General features: G+C 29.2%; 1 protein-coding gene across 2 annotated transcripts; it reads right to left on the bottom strand.

Moving 5' to 3' along the window:
* Positions 1-255: 255 nt before the first annotated feature.
* On the bottom strand, positions 256-20,067 carry LOC111031170. 2 transcript variants are annotated; one of them, XM_022310998.1, is made up of 4 exons: positions 19,908-20,067; positions 3,751-3,881; positions 1,355-1,806; positions 256-972 (listed from the first exon to the last, which is right to left on the bottom strand). In XM_022310998.1, exons 3-4 carry the CDS (start codon positions 1,715-1,717, stop codon positions 256-258), a joined length of 1,080 nt encoding a protein of 359 aa, XP_022166690.1. In that variant the 5' UTR covers positions 1,718-1,806; positions 3,751-3,881; positions 19,908-20,067. The 2 variants fall into 2 exon arrangements, with proteins under 2 accessions (XP_022166690.1, XP_022166691.1); XM_022310999.1 differs by lacking the exon at positions 3,751-3,881.
* Between the last annotated feature and the right edge of the window lie 706 nt (positions 20,068-20,773).

Genomic DNA, 20,773 nt, shown 5'->3' with positions numbered 1-20,773 from the left:
GCTATTAATTCGATTTTATAGGTTATAGTGTTAACCTTTAACTAGTTTAACTACTACAATAGGTTTATGCCCTTCATAAGGTTGCAGCCAAAAGGTACATTAGTTTGGACTGCATGAATGTCTCCGCAATAACATTTGCTACATTATAATGATAGTACATTAAAACTAATATGTTAGGTAGACTAAATACAATTATTAGTCGATTATAATTTAAAAACATTTATTTACCCAAATTTGCCGTTTATATATTATTGTTTAGGTGATATTAAAAGGCATTTTCTTTTTGAAAACAGTACTAATTAATTCCCGTAATTCGTTGTTTATCTGTTTCTGAGCTTTAAGTCGTTTTTCCAACGATACTTTGTGAATGTTCTCGGAATCGTAGCTGGTTAATATGTTCAACAAGTCTTTCTTCTCCTTCTGGAGTTGTGCGATACTGTTTTCAGCAATCTTCATGCGCCTCTTATTTTCGGCCAACTCCATTCTGAGAGCACTCATTGTGCTATCGTCGTTTGATGACGAACGAACTCTCTTCAAATTCTCATTTAGTTTACTGTCCAACACGATGCCAAACTTTTCCAAATACTGCTTGGACGAGGCGATGAGTTCTGATCCAATTATTTCTGATTCATTACCAGTCGTTTTTAATACCAAATTTACATGAACCCTTACATCCTCGAGATTTTTAAATTTCCTGTTGTCAATTATCTGTTTCAAACATTGGTGGTAAGTACTGTTAACGTTGACCGTAAAAACAATATTTTGCCAAAAACGTCTGCCCATAAAAAAAATAAAAATAAATAAAAATAATTGTATTGTTTTATTAATTTTAATGTCATCTAACTCGGGCATTCCAGTTTTAAAACCATTTTTTTCAGAGTCTGACAATTTTTTATGTTTTTCTACCCCCAGTGGTTTTGGATTAGTTTCCATTTGATGGACATTAAAAGTTTCAAACACATGATTATTCACCTAAAAAAATCGTGGTTTGAGAAAATAGTGGTAAAAACAATACTTATAGGTTTTCAATAACAATAGTAATTTATATATTTTTTTAAATAGATATATTTTTTGTAAGTACCTACGCATAATATATATTAATATTATAATGGGTACCCGTGATATTATATCATTTTACTTTGAAATTATTATGATTATGTGAATTATGTAACGTTAATTTCAATATAATTTTAATAAAGCAACACCGCAGCTTACGAATTGCGATTCATTGTAAAACTTGATATTATAATATTTAATTAGAAAAATTAAATATTATTGGTACGCTGTATTACAGTATCCGTATCATAATTATTTAATACAAATAACATAATATACTTATATAATAACATCTCACAACATTTTCGACGTTTTCCACATGTTTCGTGTCACCTTTCATTTGCATACAATCTGCACTGCCCGGTGCACTTAGATTTCCATAGTCATTGGCAAACGATTTTTGGTCATTGTCGTCGTTGAAGTCGTTTACTTTACCATTAATTAGTAAGTTTTCTTGAAACGACCTATGTTTGTCGATCAAAGCTTTTACGTTTGAACGTATTTCAGTGGGTTTCTGGATTTCTCGCTCGTGTACCGTGTTGAAACTTTTGTAAGATGCAAACGAATGGTCGGACGACGCATCCAATATGGGAGATGTCAATTCAATACAAGGCATCGATTTTGTGCCTTCCATTGTCGTGTTAGGTCCTGGTTCCGACATGTCTCTGATAAAACGAGTGGACAGTTTATTAAAAGTTGTTGAAAAACGATTTTCCTCTCCGCACCTACCTACGTATTATTTTATTTGTCCTGTAAAATAGCAATACAACAAATTCCGGTGAAATAAAATAATGTACAAATCTCGATTTACAGAGCAATACAACACACCGTAGGTATAGTAATATACGTTTTTAGCTACTTTATGTTTATTTTATCAACAAAAACGCAAACATAACGACGAATTATTAACAACCTACATTAAAATATATATAATATATAGTTATCAGTTGCAGCTGCTGTGTGGTCCCCACGACTTAAAAGAAAATATACGGAACCCCACTGGTCTACTTATTATTAATCATATTTTGAGTGAAAATCGGACCAAGTTGGTCAGTAAATAGTAATTAAATTAATTCTAATTAATTGCATCTGTTTCAATTGTTTACTATACGTCGTAAGTAAACAGCGTGTACGGCAATGTGGATTCGTCGGGTTAAAAGCATACTTATGCAAATCTTTAACTATGGTGGAAATTATAAGGTAATTTATTTGTATTTATTTGCTTTGATTCAATAATGCGGTAGAAAATAATTATTTAATGTTAAGCAAATGAAATATATTATTTCTTGGTTTCAATTCAGGAGACACAATATTTTAACTGTCTCATATAAAGTGTGGACAATGTATAGGAGTAATAGGAAGATTTTTCAACAAAATGGTTATTTAGGTATTTAAAAAATGTGAAAGTTGTAAATGTATGAACAAGGTCCGGGTGTGAAATAAAAAAATTAATAAATTCACTTTTTGTAAACCTTTTTAATATTTTTAAACTTTTTGAGTTCAATATAATATTATTTACATGTTATATTTTTATCTTAACGTTTTGAATGTTGATTTAACTTAACAATTGATTTTTATTTTTTTTTTAAATTTTCTTGGCAACTTTTGCCATACCTATATGCAAAAATGTTGCAGGTAGTAATGAAAAAGTTCGTTTTACCAATCAGGTTTTACAGATTGGCTTTCTAACGGTGCTCCGTACATTATGATATCTATTAACGTGTTCTGTGAAAAGAAAAACAGCGTTTTATGTACCTGGCCTAAACCTATATAGTAACTTGTATTAATGTGCATAATAATATACAGGGTGATTCGCCGAGCATACTCACCCCCATATTTTTAATTTAAAAATAAATGTATTCAAATATACTTAAGATCATATTATTTTCAAATTCTTAAGTTCTTTTGTACTATTTCCTAGTGTCTTGTATGGAATTTCTGTTTTTAAATTGTGTGGGACCCTAACCTTTTTTTCTGTAAATTGTTTAGTGGATTTTCTTTAAAGTTCAAAATTCGAATGAGTAGTTTTTCAGTTATTATAATGTTTTTACTGAGGTTAGATAATAGTCCGTAAAAATGGTCGTACAAAAATATAAAATTTATGGCACTTTGGATCTGGTATTTATTATATATTATACTTGAACCATTTTTACAAATTATTAATATTAATAGACTAATTTTTACAGATCATCATACGTATCTAGCCATATATCTAACCACGAATATAGCCTTCATATATCTTCTAAAACCCGTTATCATGGATCCGTTATCCGTATAGTACACAAGTCGAAAACTTTTCATTGGGATTTTGATTTGTCAACTTTTTCAAAAAAATTGAATTTGTAGTAGCTAAACTAAGGGGTTTCTCAATATCGAAAACCAGAAGTTTATATGTCCACAGGACACTCCTCTAGTAGTGCAAAGATCTCAAATACAGGAAAATATGGTCCTCGATAAGTACCTACTTATTTTATACCTACTATATACGTAGGCTACTATTTAAAAACTAGAAAATTCAAACATTTATGGCAGATATTTTGCAGTGACTGCAGCATCATAATTGAAGGGGGAAAAGGGAGTGAGCACGCAGCTGGCGAATCAGCCTGTATACACATGACTCGGCGAGAGATATACAGACGACATTTAAATATTTGTGTACATCTACATTAAAATACGTTTACAAATGTATATTACAATGTTATGTAACGCGAAACCTCTCGATCACGTGTGCGTGGAATACGTTGTTGTTTTTATTCCGCCCGAACACGTCCTTTTTCCGTTTTAGCTAGAAATTACTGCATTTTAACACTGCTCCGCCGCCGCCGCTGTGAATATAGGTAGGAATTATTATTATTCGAATTATTACTTGTAGCATAGTCGGTGTGTACATTATGTACAGTTTTAACAGCGTTTCGGTACACGTGAAATAATAATATGGTTTACGTAATGACATCCATGTACATACCTACCTACGTTATATTATATTTTTATTGTTACGCCCGAAAATTTCGCGTATGATGTGAGCACGACTTGGTAGGTCCTAACCTACACATTATATATTATATCAAATATTATTCGCATTGGCGTTTGAGTACAATAAATACAATATACATGTTAATATGATAATATTATCATTATTAAATATGTTTAATTATTATTATTATATTATGTGTGCACGAGATTCCCGTACATATAATAATAATATTACGAGCGATACACCGATTAAGTATAGGTATATTATTAAGTCAGCGGCGAACTTAGAAATGTCTAATGGGTGGAAGGGAGGCACAGAAGCATTTTGTTTGAAAGCAATATTATCATTTATGACTATACAGTGCGTGCGTTGGAAACACACAATTTTATTTATAACATAAAATAAGATAAATGTTATAAAAGTTATAACAGCTGAATACATCTGGGGTGTTGATACAGCATATTTCAACTACTCTCAGTAATAAAAAAAGCATAATTACGATGGATAGGAGGGGGCGCAGGACCCTTATGTCCCACTTAAATATCCCCTTGCATTAAGTGAATATTTAATGAATATGGACACCAGGACACGATACTTATGTAAGTATATGCAACGCTGCTTGGTCATAAACAAGTTCGAATGCTTAGACAATTTGTCTTAGATTTTTTGAGTTTAATTTTTTTTCACTTGACTTTGTATTTGATCATGGATTTTTAACACGAATGAAATTGCTGTTGTAAATATAGAGAAAATTATTTAATAATACATAAAAAAGTTAAAGAGATCATATTTATGATAAAACAATATATAAATTTAATTTCTGAACATTTTGTTATTAGTATTAACTAACTAATTGATTAATTTAGAGCAAGGATTTTCATGAATTCGCATAACTTTTCTGGTTAACTTTATCTTACACAAAGTAAGTACACAATACATTTCACAACGTTTGTGACCAAAAGCCCAAAGTTTTTAGTCCATATGTTTGCATATATTGATATTTTTGGGTTTAAGGGACATATTTTTGATGATAAGAACCTATTTTGATTTTTTAGGGAGTATTTTGAGGGTTTTTCGAAAATCACGTACTTCAGTGAATATTTTTCACGAATCAAGGACAGCAATTATTATATATAACTGTTTCTATATAATTTCCCATAAAGATGATAGAGAATCATTTTATCTCAACTGTGAATGTATAGATTAGATTACAATAACGTGATATCAAATTATTTATTACATTTATTTTTGTATTTTTGAATAGGTAACAAATTATTGTGCGTAGTAAAATAATTATTTAGTTCTAGAACATTCGCCGCGCGTGTACTACGTTTTATCGAGTGTGTGTACTTTTGTATACATTTTATATTAATTAATCTATTGATATTGCCTAAAGAAAAAATTAAAATTTTTAAAGCTATACGATTTAGTGTTTTAATTTTTTGGGGGGAATATTTAACCGCATATTCTTAATTTTTGATGCGTAAGTGCATATTTTTAAATGCAGATTTGAAGATTTTTTGTACATGAAAGTCTATTACTCTATTGATTATTAATACAATAATCACTTATTATCATTGATGTACATGGTACAAGTTGTTGTATACGAATTGTATATTTGTATACTTAGATACCTATATCATTACAAATAAAATTACGTCTTGCAGTAATAGAAAAAAAATGCATTCGCTTCAAAATGTTGTGAATTCACCTCACTATAGTCACTACGTAAAATATTTATATTAAATTCATAATTTAAATAGTATTTTGTTTGGTACTATTTTTTTTTGACTTAATAACCACCATAACGTTATTACTTATTTTTTGTCAGATAAAATATTATAAAATATGCAAATATCGAACCGAAAATGAATACAAAATACACCATTATCACTGTTACTGTATTTAGTGTTGATTGTATTTTATATTTCACCGAATTAACATCATATTTCATTCGTTTTCACTAATCGATTTTGACGGGTTGAAAAAAAAAAGGACGATAGGATTCTCAGTATACTGTAATAATAATATGCAAATTAAAAAAATACTGTTTTTGACGCTCACTCGACGGTCGACGCCTAGCGCCGTCTCACAATTTAAAAACGCAAAAATGTTTAACACTTTTGTTTTTTTCGGGTGCACGCAAATAAGTAGGTCAATATTGTGTGCACAAAATCATTGTTTCACATTTTTTACGAATATTATTTGTATTTCCACCGTGTGATGGGTTGCGACAAAAGGCAACAAGCAATCAGTTTTTATTTTTTCCCGATGATACACCTATGTGCTTGTTAATAATCCACCACCTCTCTTCAATAATATTATAATTATTGTGATTTCGTGTTTTTTCATCGTTTAGCTACAATCCATTTCCAATCGATCACCTTACGCCTATAATACAATACGCGATTATTATTATGCAAACGACCATGGTACTACTGTGATATCATTAAATCGTATTATTGTTTACTAACTATTTTTGTGCAAGTAGTTTTCAAGTGATTATTGTTAAGTGGCGGATTAACGGATTCTACCGGTCTACCGGTCTACAACTTAATCGTTGTAATTAAATTTAAATTTAGAGGACAATTATTCGAATAGCGTCGTCATCTATACCATATATTTATGTCATATACATAAGCTCAAACCGTCAAACGTTTTAATATTTTATTTAGAAATGAAAAACTAACTATCACAATTTGCTTGTCTTCCTACTAATGCACTCAAATATAAGTATAATATTATGTACAAAGGTGAAGATGAGCATTAGCTATGGCCAAAACATTAAAGCTAAGCATAAAAGTTAATATTGTTGAGTTCTATAATTTATAACTAATAAGTAAATTATTTTATTGATTCACCTAGTTAAAATACAATCCATTATAATAATTTTATCTGTTAATAGTTAATTTCAAAAGTAATACTTCAAATTAAAATCAATTCAATATATATTTAAAGAATAATTTTTTATTTAAAATCATTTTTTTTTTAATAACGCTGCATACAATAATTTTGAATAAGAATTATAAAAACCTTGATTTAATAATGTTTAAATGTTTAGACGTTTAGTTGATACATTCTAAATATATTTATTACCTAAAACACCACTTCTATAGTGTACATTAATAAGGAATAGTAGGCGGTAATTTTAACAAAATATTTAATTATTATTTAAAACATTTGAAAGTTTTGTACCAATCATTATTTTGTGTGTGTGTGTGTGTGTGTGTGTGTGTGTGTGTGACCTATATGGTAATAAAAAAAAATACCTACTTATTAAACTTCTTTTCTACCGAGTCAATAATTATTATAGTCAATATTTTTCTAAATATTATTAATAACTTTAAACTTTTTGTGTTAAATATAGGCTTGGTTTTTTTTTAATACCGTATATTCCAACTTAACGTTATTATAAAATTTAATTTAATGACGCGACGTCTTATACTATGTAAAATGGGTTTTTTTTTAACTGTAACCGCAACGAAGGCCATATTATGTTCTATGCTGTTTGAAATACTGTTTCTCGTCTTATTTTACGCAGTCGACGATTCGCGTATTACCTACGTCCATTAAAATATATTATTTATCTCAACCGCCTACTACTGAAACTATACTGACGCAGGTTAGACCTACGGTTGTAAAAATAACACTTGAAAAGTCCTTGGTCAGGAGTTGCGGGATTGAGTTGCGCCCGATTTGGCGGAAACGGTGTGTCCCACACAGAAAAATAATCAAGACGTACACTTTTCAAACCGCTCGATTGCAATATTCACGAAATACCGGTATATTAGGTATATAATATTATTCGTCAGGTATGTACAGAGAATACCACAATAAGTGCTCTGCGTCTCTTCTGATTTGGAGAAAAACATCGAAGACAAGTAGGTATATTATATATTTTATTATACTGTAGCATCATCGCGGAAACAATCGAATTCGATCATCGGTATAATATAGCCGAGAAAAACTCAAAAACATAATAGTTTACAGCCAGATTAACCAGATAAATTGTATTATGTATAGGTAATATACGATTGTACGTTGTACCTATAATACTTCAATTTTGACTGTTGGCGATTTTTCACGTCAGTATAGCTGGTAATATTTTGAAATTTACGAGTATTTTGAAAATAGCTGTGTAAAATAAATACTAATTTTAATTAATTCGTACATTATATTATCTTCTTGAAGGATAAATACAACATTTATGAATTTTATAAATTGCTCGCTGATCCCGTGCACTTTGTTGCCCGTTGAAAATGCCAAATCTATACGTGAGACCATCTTAGCAAGCAATTTGTGACAATTCAATTAGTTATTTTTTCTCAATAACTAATGTAATACCATTGATTGTAAATACTAATAATAGATACCCAGATAAATTTTTTTTTTTTGCTAAATTAAATAATTATAATAATTGTTTATCTGTGGTTGTCGAGTTCGATTGTTATTTATTTTCAGCCACCGACTATTTCTTACTGAAAAAAGCGTATAGGTATACCATTTATGCGTTTATTTTAGTTAATATAATAACTAATTACTTATTAACTTTATCGGACTAAATGTATGCCTAAAACCTTCTCTGTGATGTTGCCTTTGATTTAAAAAAAACTGCACGCCGATTGAATAAGTAGTTTGGGAGTTTATCTCGGACAAAAGAATGCGACTTCATTTTATATTATAGCAGTATAGATATAGATGTATATGCAACGAGATATCGTGAAATTTTTTTCCGAATATCACTTTCCGTGTTTTTTTTTTTTTTTACCAGCACTAAACTATGTGTAAAATATAGGTACTTCAAAATGTACATTATCTTACTCAAATGAAATTTAAAGTTTTGTATTGATTCGTACGCATATAATATGTTGTTATGCAAACGATCGTCGATTCAAATCCCATGGTCGGATTTCGTTGGTTGATTTTGTTTTTGCATAATTTTAACTAATAGTTTGGGTGAACTCACTGATTTGAACCTTTAAACAATACTGAGTAGCTAGGTAATCCTACTTATATACATCGAGTACAATAATTTAACTAAATATTACGAAATGGTAATTCGAACTTATTGCTTATAGCTGTTGTCGCTATAATATGTCAACCCCAATGCAAGGTTTCAGATAACCTTATTAATGACGGTTGTCGTAACTTTTGTTATTTTTTCCGTGCGGAGGAAGTTTCTAGTATATAACAAAGTTGATAAGTCGCGTTACGATTTGTTCTTAGAGAGAATCGATACTTTTGAAGGCAATAATTTAGTCGTTTCTGAACCCTGCCCGGGCCTGACATCACCTCTCTCTGCTCCACCAGTCCAATTTCGCCCCGAAAAGCTGTCATCATACACTCGGGACCGGATTAAAAGTTTTCGTTCTGACGGCTGATCGTTTATAATCGTTAACTCGTTCGGTGGAAAGGGTACATATCGTAATATTAAGTACATAGAGGTCAGAGGTATACAGGTCACACTTATAGCACCGCAATAATACTAGTATTATTATAATGTACTACGTTATTATCGTCACTATCGTTATTTGGTATGGAAAATATGAACTTTGTCCGTTCAATATTGTGCGTCATTGCCGACTTTTCGATGACGTCAACGTGTCGCATGCTCGACGTTCGCTTACGTAGGTATATTATAATATTATCCTATAATATTTCGTCCGACAGTAGTATCATTATTGTTTGACATTGCAGATAGTGATAATTTTCTTATCTTCTGGCCTACGACGTTTCGTACGAGCCAAGTTCCAATATATATCACAACCATTACATTAATATTATAGGTATACATTGAACATGTGAAATACAATAATAATAATAATTAATAATGCTTATAATATACAACCGTAAAAAAAATATGAAAGTACACATTTCGACGTAATTAACGTAAATTTGTACTCATTAGTAAGCGAAACTTTAATTGTTTGCGTTGTTATATGATATACATATAATATATATTTATAATGGGTAAATAATATAATGACTGTGAGGCGGAGGTGGGCTGCAGACTTGGGCTGTACATTTATAATACATAAAAATATAATAAAATAAAACGAGCATTTATGACATATTATTATGTCCATGGGAACTTCTTATTACCCACCTGCTATTAAATCGTTATTAGCCAAATGACGTCGCGGACACTATACTCGGTCTGCGACACTATTTTTCAGCACGTTTTCTTATATTATTATTATTATTATTATTATTGAGCATTAAAACATAACGGCCGTGCATGGCCGTAACAAGGATTTAATAGTTACTGCATAGGCTACAGTCATAGTTCAAAACAAGGCGAGGGTAGCCCCCCTCCCCCCCCCACGAACCATGAGTATCACAAGAATTTAGTAGTCCCAGAGAGTCCTTTTAAATAGGCGGCATCAAGAGGACGCCATACACTTACATTCGTTATCTCCATCTTACATGTGCGTAATTCCGATACTTTAAATATTAGAACGAATTGACATCTTATAAAATTTAAAGGTGTGCGATTATTATCTAGGGCATCTAATGGTTGTTCATTGTATTATAATTTTAAAGAGAGTTATTAGTGTTTTAAGATGTACAATAACAATTTACAGTTTTTAAATACTGGCTTTAAAATTCAAATATAATAAAAAGTCTATGAGAGATGCCCTAGATAATTATCTCACTTTTAAATTGTATAAGACGTCAATAACTCTAATTTTTAAATTTACCGAGCAAAACGCGATCGGCCAAGAGTACAATTTGCTATGTTACGCATTTGTAATATAGGGACAGCAAATAATGTCAGTGTAGCATCCATCCTCTTAAATGGTTTTGCGACGGCCTCTTTTAATTATGACGTGTCCAAACCATTTTACTCTTTGCCATTTGATAAAGCTACAGGTTACTGGTGCCATTCGACTAATTCCTATTATTGCTTGTTAATATAATTAAATACAGCACTTGCAATATGCATGCCTATAATAGCTGGTGGGCTATTTTTTATTTTTATTTACTAAAACAATCTAATAAAATAAACAATCTGTACAATAAATAATGATTTGTGGTACAATAATAAGTAATTGGGGGATGAGGTGACCGAGTGGTCTGACGCGTCCGCTGCGACGCAGCCGGTCGCGGTTCGATCCTCGGCTACCGGGCGGCATTTTTCTCCGGACAAGTCGCGGTGTCCGGAGAACAAGTGCTGCCATCCCCCACCCCCGGGGCATGGCAGAAACCTACGGGTGCCCCATTCGAAATTCTGCCAAAAACAAACACACACGTGTTCCCCCCTACCGTTCCAAAAAATATACAATACAAACTACAATACAAATCCTACTACAGCTAATGGCCTTAGTTGCCGAAGCTTAAGTTCAATAAAAAAAAAAAATAAGTAATTGTTATGATAAATTGTATAAGAGGCGTGAAGAGGACATCAAGTTACCCGCATTGACCATTTTTATATTATAAGCAACTAATCTGACCAACCTGTTGACATAAAATAGTAGACCCGCTGAAAAAGTGCAAGTTTAATGCATTTTTTTTAATCGTGATTTACATTTTTTTATTATTATTATTAGGTACATATTATTATATATGAATTACATTACATTACTATACCACAGTGTTACCTGTACTCTGTAATATCATGGTACATCCTTATATTGTTGTAATATGTTGCGTATTTAAAAAAAAAACGAGTGTCAGTGTCAGTTATTTCTTTGAGGATACGTATAAAATAATCTACACTGCAGTCTATAAATAAAAACCACGAGGTCACCGATTAAATGTCGTCCAATAAAGTGAAACGGGAAACCGGCGAGCGGGTTTTTTGCACAAACACAGCTATAGCTGCTGTAGGTACTTATATGTATTATAATAAATTATAATATTACGCATAATATACGCTCAGGCGTGTGGCTAATCGTGTGATCATAATAACAAATGCAAAAATAATAATTAAAGAACATTAATTCGGTATCAAAATTATGTGCGCGAGTCTCAGTTCAGACTATTTTGTACCACCTACCTATAAAAATGTACGGTATTCAACCGAATGACTTTGGATGAGGTAGTGGTGCGCTGTGCGCGTACTTTCCTCCCCGCGAGTTTATTTTTTACATAACTAAAATTCAACAACGAGATCAATCGGTAAAGAATGATTGCATTTTTTTATTGTACAAAATGTTCCCCTTTGAAGTAAAAAAAAAACCTTTGAAAGCACGATAATAATTACATACCAAATATTATACTAAGTGTCTATAGATGCTGTACTTGATGTCAATGTTAAAAATCGAGTCGAAGCAAGTTTAAAGTTATCATAACAAGTTGTTCTATGACGGATGATTATTGAGTGCCTACAAGATCAAACGTATTATTCATGAAAATTTCTGTTGTACTATTATTAGTATGAAGGTGTCAACAACTAACATTATATTTATTTATATTTTTTTAATGTTCAAAATACCATCAGGTGGCTGTATTTCACTAATTTTGACATTTATTCTTGCATTATGTTTTTTAACAAAAGAGGATAGGTCTTTTTCTGAGACTAAATTTCTCATTACACAACAAATTTCATAAATTCTGAGGCAAAATGACCTACGTCATATTATGGTATGTGAATGTCAACCTAACCAAATCGCGGTTCAGAACTTTTTGCATTTACTTATTTTTTTATGGTGGTCGTAGAATATTCCAGGCAAGTTATTAACTTTATTTATGAAATGAGGAAATTAAATTCAATGTTTAACTCTGATGACTTTGCATACCTATTTTGTTATATTTTACAGACAAAAATTACAAAATTACAAAATTTACACAACAAATTTAAACATTTTTATTAATAACACTTTATTATTAATAATATTATATTATTATTCATAATAATAGATAAAAAAAATTAATAAATAAATAATTCATTTTTTAGTGCAAAAATTCATTCGAACCTAATAGTCAATAATAAATAAATCTTTAATAATAATATAAACGTTTTGATTTGATTTTTAATCATAAGGTCATATTTTTTTATAATTTTATTATTAAATAATAAATTAAAAATTAGCTGCATACTTTAGAACATTGTAGGTATTTTGGTAATAATAATAATTAACTGAACTTCTGTAACTGTACGTATTTCGAACATTTGTTTATACTTAGTGAATGCCTGCAGTTTTTAATGATAACTGGTAGGCACTATGTATAATATATTACAATCGGTCATTTTCCAGGAATACCTATGTCCTTGTAAAAAAAGTTCAGTCAATAAAAAATACTAAAATATGTATATTTTATATTTTTAGTATTTGGACCAATAATGGACCATTTTCATATTGTTTGTACAACATAATCCTACGACCTAACTTAAAATCACGAATAGCAATAAAATCTTTATTTTATGTTTGTCCGTTCTAGGATTTACCAAAATCGTGGTATAACAGTCCGTAAGACTTTCACGTGGTAACACAAATATTGTATAGGTGAAGTAAATTTATTTTAGAACACATTATTATACCTTTGCAACAAAACCACTTTATATTAAAATGTTGGACATTTTGTGTATGATATGAATGACTATATAGCATAAAATAAACCATAAACATGGTTTATCCAAATGATAGATCGCCACAAACGTTAATATTATGCTTCCGTTTAGCGTCACATATTATTGGGTCGGAATATCATTTTTGGTTCTTATTTTTCAAAAACGAAATACTGCCATATTTCAAATAAAGAAGAGCCAGTGTTGCTCCAAGAGTGCGATATGGTAATTATAATTAAAATATTTTGCTGTTGCAATATACGCGTATGGAAGCATTTTAGGTATTCGAAAGACATAAAATATACCGACCGTATTCGTGTGATACTTGAACCAAATCCATAAATCAAGACGCACACTATATATGTATAATAATAATATTCCCACATTATGAAATTACAAACATACATCGCCTTCAACATGTCATACAACAATACACATTTACATAATATCATAGTAACCATAGTTTAATATTTTAATAGAGCTGTACCGCGTAATGCATCAGACAAGTAAAAATGGTAAAAATATTATCAGAACGATATATTATTATTATGCAGCTAAATAGACGATGTAAGAACGACGTTATTATTTCAATTTAATGTAATATTAATTATATTATTAATACATATTACAATAGGTATATAGGTACAACCTAAGCAGTTTACCTATATATATATATATCATATTGTTATTCTTTAATAACAACGAATACCGCCGACTCTTCGTTTGTAAATTATACAAAAATATAATTGTTGCAACAAACGTGTACTTTTTGTGAGAAAAACAAGACTCCTTACAAACATAATTAAAACTCTACAATATGTACCTACGAATAACACTATTTTGAGCACAATACATAGTACACAGGTAAGTACTATATAATTACAAATACCTACAAGGTGCTTTATATATTTTGAAAAATGAAAAAATAATTGCTGCAATATAATGAATGATTCCCAAATATTTAAAAACAATATAAAATTACATTAATATTCACATAGGTACTTAGTGTTCTATAAGTTTGTGTTCATTGTGTATTTGTGTAATTGATAATAACTTACAACAATTGGAATTGACTAGTTAAAAGGTTAACATTTTAAAACTTTTTAACTTGACTTATTAGTAAACTATCTAGTCAACATAATAACTTTTATAGTTAAAATGCCTATGTACATTTATGACAACATTTTAAATCTTTCAACTCGCCCATTTACGCAATCAAACTTTTAGTTTTAACATCAACTATAAAAAAATCGAAATTATACGAATTCATAGTGAAAACTAAAAAAGGACTAACTAATCTGAGAATGTTACCTAATGTGGTCATTATAATAGCTATATAGACGTTTACAATAATTTGGCTCTATTTTGTCAACAACACAATTAATAATGAAACAGTATAATACTGTGCGTATACGAAAATAATATGAGTATTAAATTGGTATTACATTGTGATGTATAGTTTTTGCATTTTAACATCAACGAATTAATGATCATTAATAAAATGTTGACTCCCGTTTAATATTCTAATATGGTTATGTAAGTCTTGAAGCTTATTCAGTAGACGTATGTATATATTATTTCGTATAATTTGTAGCAAGTAGGCGGCTGATTGTGTTAAGTGCACGAGGTGAAACACGCTGTGCCCGTGTGTAATTATTGTTAAATTTGTTTTATTTGTCTCGACGATAATAAATATTTTGTAACAGCACAGACTTCAAATATAGAATTTAACTTTAAAAAAAAAACCCAGAATGGGTTTCTATAGTGACCCCGCTACCACTACTTGGATTCAGTATTTCCTACATAACCACGCTGTATCTGTTCGGAGCAGGGCCAATTTAATAATTTAATGCAACCTACCCTAAAATTAAATCGTGTGAAGAAGAGAAGTGCAAAAAATAAATACAAATCAAATTATTTATCTGGTTTTATTATATTTTAGAGAAGAAATAAAGTATAAGTAACAAAACAAAACTTAATTATCAATAAAATAATACATTTGTATTTTGTACAATAATAATAATATTGTTCTTAGGCATACATTATGATTCTAAATTATGTTATATTGTTTTAAATTGTTTTTTTTTATATTGATCATTAATTTTATTACAATGTATTCGTGTCTGTTCAAATCATAAATAAACAAAATATATGCAACTAATTTTCAAAAACACAAGCAGTGACCCACTCAAAACCTGCTATACAGCAAATGAGCTCTCTGTTTTCATTTTTAATGTCTTTGTCATATTTATGGAGAACACATTATTTTACTAATTTTTAGTGCGCATAATAGGTAGTGCATGGTTATTAAATAGTTTTTTGGTGCATTAAACGTACTTCCTGATAAACATGAACTGTCACATTTTCAGCAGACTTAAATGATTGCATTATTTTAAAATGTTCATGTTTAATTAAATACATTTCATATAAAATATTCCACGGCCGCCTAAGTACTCATTCGAATTATCTTATCAAAAATGTGGCCTCCGCTACCTTACCTGGTAATCCCCCAAGACGCATAAATCACAAGTGGTGTCGTGATTTGTTAAAAAAAAAGTATGAATATTATAATAACTAAGTAACCATAGAAAGTGTCATCAATAGGTGGCTTAATTCATCTAAATAATGTTAACCTGTCATATTTGTTACATTAAGCCTAGCAATAGTTACTTTTATATCTTATTGTATCAAATGATGCAGATTACTTGTAAAAATAATATTGCAGCCAGCATAATATTGTCACGTGTGATTTGCACGTGATTGCCGTCTTAGGACATAATAACAAAATTCAATTTTGAATTTAATCGATTTGATAAGGCAATGCGTTCGACATATTATTATTAATTATTATGATAATAAATGATTGATACACATATTTCATTTTATGCTCATAAATTACCCGCTTGTTTGAAACAGGAAATTTTTATTCTCGTAAATATACAGAATTTATTTCATTACCCTTTCCTGCAGACCAATTATGTTGTCTAATTTCTTATGCCACATAGTTAGTGTCATTTTTTAATAAATAATACATATTAATACTGACTACTGTATAATATAATACTCACAGAATTTTCAATTTCTGTATAAAAAATCTTATTGCCATAATAAGAAATTATGTAATTATTTATGAATATTTGATATAAAATACTAGGATCTATACTCGTTGTTTGAAAAAGTTCTAACATTTTGGAAAATATTTATTATTTGGTATCGTTGCACAACAAAATTTGTACTCTAAATTATTTAGTGTATAATTTTTTTTGAAAATTACATCGACATCAAAACGCTAACGACTAGTTTTTGAGTTACTTAATGTAACTTTGCAGTATACTAAGGACAATAAGTTCATTGTCCATGTTGATGGGCTTATGGTAAGTCAATGTGAAGGTTATGGTGATTTGGACATTTTAAAAATTAATATTAATTTATAAACATATTGATTTACACAAAATATGGTCCAAGTATAATAAACACTAAATACAATATTACACGTGTTTCATAATTTTTTAAGCCCATTTTGAAGGACTTTAATCCTTATAGTACCTATAAATATATTTTAAAAGCTGAAAAATATCGCACAAAATAGCATTGTTAATTTTAGAATAATATTTCTCTGTTTGGGTTATAACTAGTGGCTAATATGGGTCATATGTAACGTACGTGTATTTCTTTGTAAACAAATACTAGTCGTAAACCTTACAATAGTCAATAAATGCGACGAAATTGGCAAATAGCAGTAAATGAAATGATCAATAAACGAAATATGCGAACGCTTTGTTGTATTCGATTAATAAAAATATACAATAATAAAATGTGGGTACCTCCTATGGGTATAGTAAAACATTTTACATATTATTATATAGTAAGCACTAGTTGTGTTACCCTACTTTGTCCAGGTTAAGAGTATAATCTTTCTATCTCGTTTCCCTTTTTGCTTAGGTTGTTTTATACAATACAAACCCCTCTTGAACACAATTTCAATGATAAATTTTATGATTATCCACTTCTATTAATTGTAGACATATTTTTTTATGCATACACAAAAACATTTAGATTTATTCAAAGAATACTTTATACTCGACTTAATCTAATATTGTTCAGATCACATCGGTATTTGTTTTTATATGTGTTAAAAAGTGAATAGGGACAATCGTAAATGACGGTAGCCTTTTAGACGTGAGAACAATTATTGAACGTGAAAAATAACAATAAATCATATCAATGAAAATATTAACTGTAAAAATTAAAAGTTGAAATACTATTTCAAAAATACTTATTTCAATACGTCAAAAAATGAATTATATAAAATATCAAAAAAAAAAATGTATATACATTATGATTTTATAAAACATGTTATGAACATAATGTCAATGGTGTTATAATAATTATATTTTAATTGTATATAAACTAGAACTAAAATAAATTTTTTTTACGTAGAATCCCCAAATTATTTTACTCAATTTTAATGAATTTTAAGTTATTAATTTTTAACATTTTTAACTATATTTTAATTCTGATCTATAGATCATATTATAAAAAATAACATTTGCTGTTATTGTGTTTTAATTTTTAATTTTTCTCATGGTATTTTTAATGTTTGATTTTTAATTTTTGACGTCCAATTTTATCCTCTTGTCCAAACCACCACTCGTTTAAAAAATATGTCCAGCATGAGTAAGTTGCAAATCATAAAAATAATCGTTGTAATTGTGTTCATAAGTATTTGATTTTAAGATCTGATTTTTTTTTTAAACATATTTGTAATTATTTTTAAAATCATATGCCATTTTCATAATAGTTATATAATCTGTAACCGATGGCAATACCCTAGTTAAATCAACTATGTCGATTTTGACGGCCAAAACTAAATTCAGGCGTCGGCCGACCTATATATTAACTTATGAGGGTTTAAAAAAAATTATCTAAAAATACCCTCCGAGCCATTTTGAATCTATCGGTACAGCTCTCATCGATAACGGTTCAGTAGCTTATAAGATTATAGTGCGATCGAACATACCATTGAACAGCTTCATAATATTATTATCAGTACGATGGACGTATTATACTATTTTTTCATCGATTCTATTTATCAGTAAATAGGTACGTATCTGATCGTAGGATCGACAATCATCGAAATCATCACAACATTGTCATTATTTTTATACTTTCGAAGCATCGGCACTTATACTTGATGGGCACTGCACGAGATAAAATATAACATCTATGCGTCTGCGTATGTCTTTTTCTCTGACCGGTCGTCGACCGTTATAATCGTACGCATTACGCATAGTACCCATGTATGTACCAAGCTAGCTATACCTATGCACACTTATATAGAAGGTACTTACCGAAGAAACCATATTACCGGTGTTGGTTTTATAATTATTATTTTTACTGGGTATCGATCAACACGTTTATACATAAATACATCCATCGCATGGAACAAATCATTTTTTATGGTCAGAGTTGTTCAACTTAAAATCATTTTTCATGGTTTAATATTGCATGTTTTTTAATATCCCAGTTAGGCATTATGAATTATGATGCGTATAAGTATAATAAATAATATACTACCTATATTAAATATAGTATTCATAAGTAATAATAATACGAATAGCGTTCAAGTATAGGTACGAACAAATATATTATAATACATTGTGCTTAGGTATTATAATATAATATATTATATTGTGTTGCGCTAATTATATTTTCCAAAATTATGAAATCAAATATCCGATATGTGTCAATTATTGTGGTGAAAATGAAAATGTACTGATCAAAAGTACTACATTTTGATACATTGTCATCAAATTAATAATTAAACATAATAGCTAAATTCAGAGAGTGTTTCACCAGAGTTTTAATATAGACAATATCAACGATATTTTTAAAGAAATTAAAATTACAAATTAATATAATTAGCATTTAAAATTAAATACAAATTTAATTAAATTTATTATGATAACAAATTATTTATCTAATTATAATACCTTAAATCGCCTTTTGACATGTCAAATTAATAATTGTTAAGCTATAAAATTGAGATGTGTTTAGTTTAATAATCGTATAAATTAAAATAGGTATGTACCTATGTTGCCGTGAAGATTATGATAAATGTTCAATAAAATTATTTATTGTAATTTAAGAAACTAGAAGAACACAATCAATTTGTATGCAATCTGCGAACTAAAATGTATTTAAAAAAGATACTTTTTTATACTATATTAGGTTAAAAATGTCTCCGTATTAACTCGAAACTTGGAGATATTAAATGTATTATTTGTCAATGAATAAAAGAAATCTAACTTAACGGTCCTGTGTTCGCTTAATTTAACTTATTATTATTTTCAATAATGTACATACCCTTGCATAAACTTGCATAGCTCTGTTTCATTGTTGCATCGAACTCGTTGATATTATGAATATGGTGTAGTAATAACTATATTTGCAAGTAATAACTATATTCGCAGAACAACGCATGAGGTATGTATATAACTATTAACTACATTACGTATTTAATTATTTAATTATTTAACACGTAGTTGAATTAATACCAAAGCTGCTAAGTACCTATATAATATTTACAATATTGCTTTAACTGTCAATTTATTGATAGTCATAATTATTAACTAATGACAATATTTATCTCATTTATATAAATAATTTAATGATAAAACGGTTCTTTGTAACAAAATAATATTTGAAGGCAACTTTAATTAATATTTGTCACTCTCAAACGTATCTATATCTATATATATATATATATATATATATATACCTACCTAATACGTATTAGTAATTATTTATCGTAATTACATAAAATGAAAAATCCCATAAAACCATAAACCTATTATTATTATTATAATTCATCATACCATATTACACGACCACAATTATTAATTCTCTCAGAGCAGCAGCAGCAATCATTTCTAGTTTCTACTCATAATACCTATCATGGGCAAATAACAGTATGTGCCATTGAGTGTTAATTTCGCTATTTATAATGATAATATTTTAGCTCGATGGCGCAACAATTGTAGTTTAATATTACAATAGAAAATGGAGATTTTGGTTGATAAAAAAAAGTAAAAAACACAATCACCTATATTATAGCTGTCGAGTGCTTATCGTGGTACCTTTGATAACACCTATACGTGACGCACATTTAACTTGTTCTCTAAAATATGACCATGTACTAACAAAAAAAAAATAATGACTTGAAAATGACG

Source organism: Myzus persicae, unplaced genomic scaffold, assembly GCF_001856785.1.
Source record: "Myzus persicae strain clone G006 unplaced genomic scaffold, MPER_G0061.0, whole genome shotgun sequence".
In the NCBI taxonomy this organism is placed as follows: Eukaryota; Metazoa; Arthropoda; class Insecta; order Hemiptera; family Aphididae; genus Myzus; species Myzus persicae.
This window is presented reverse-complemented; position numbering and strand designations above follow the sequence as displayed.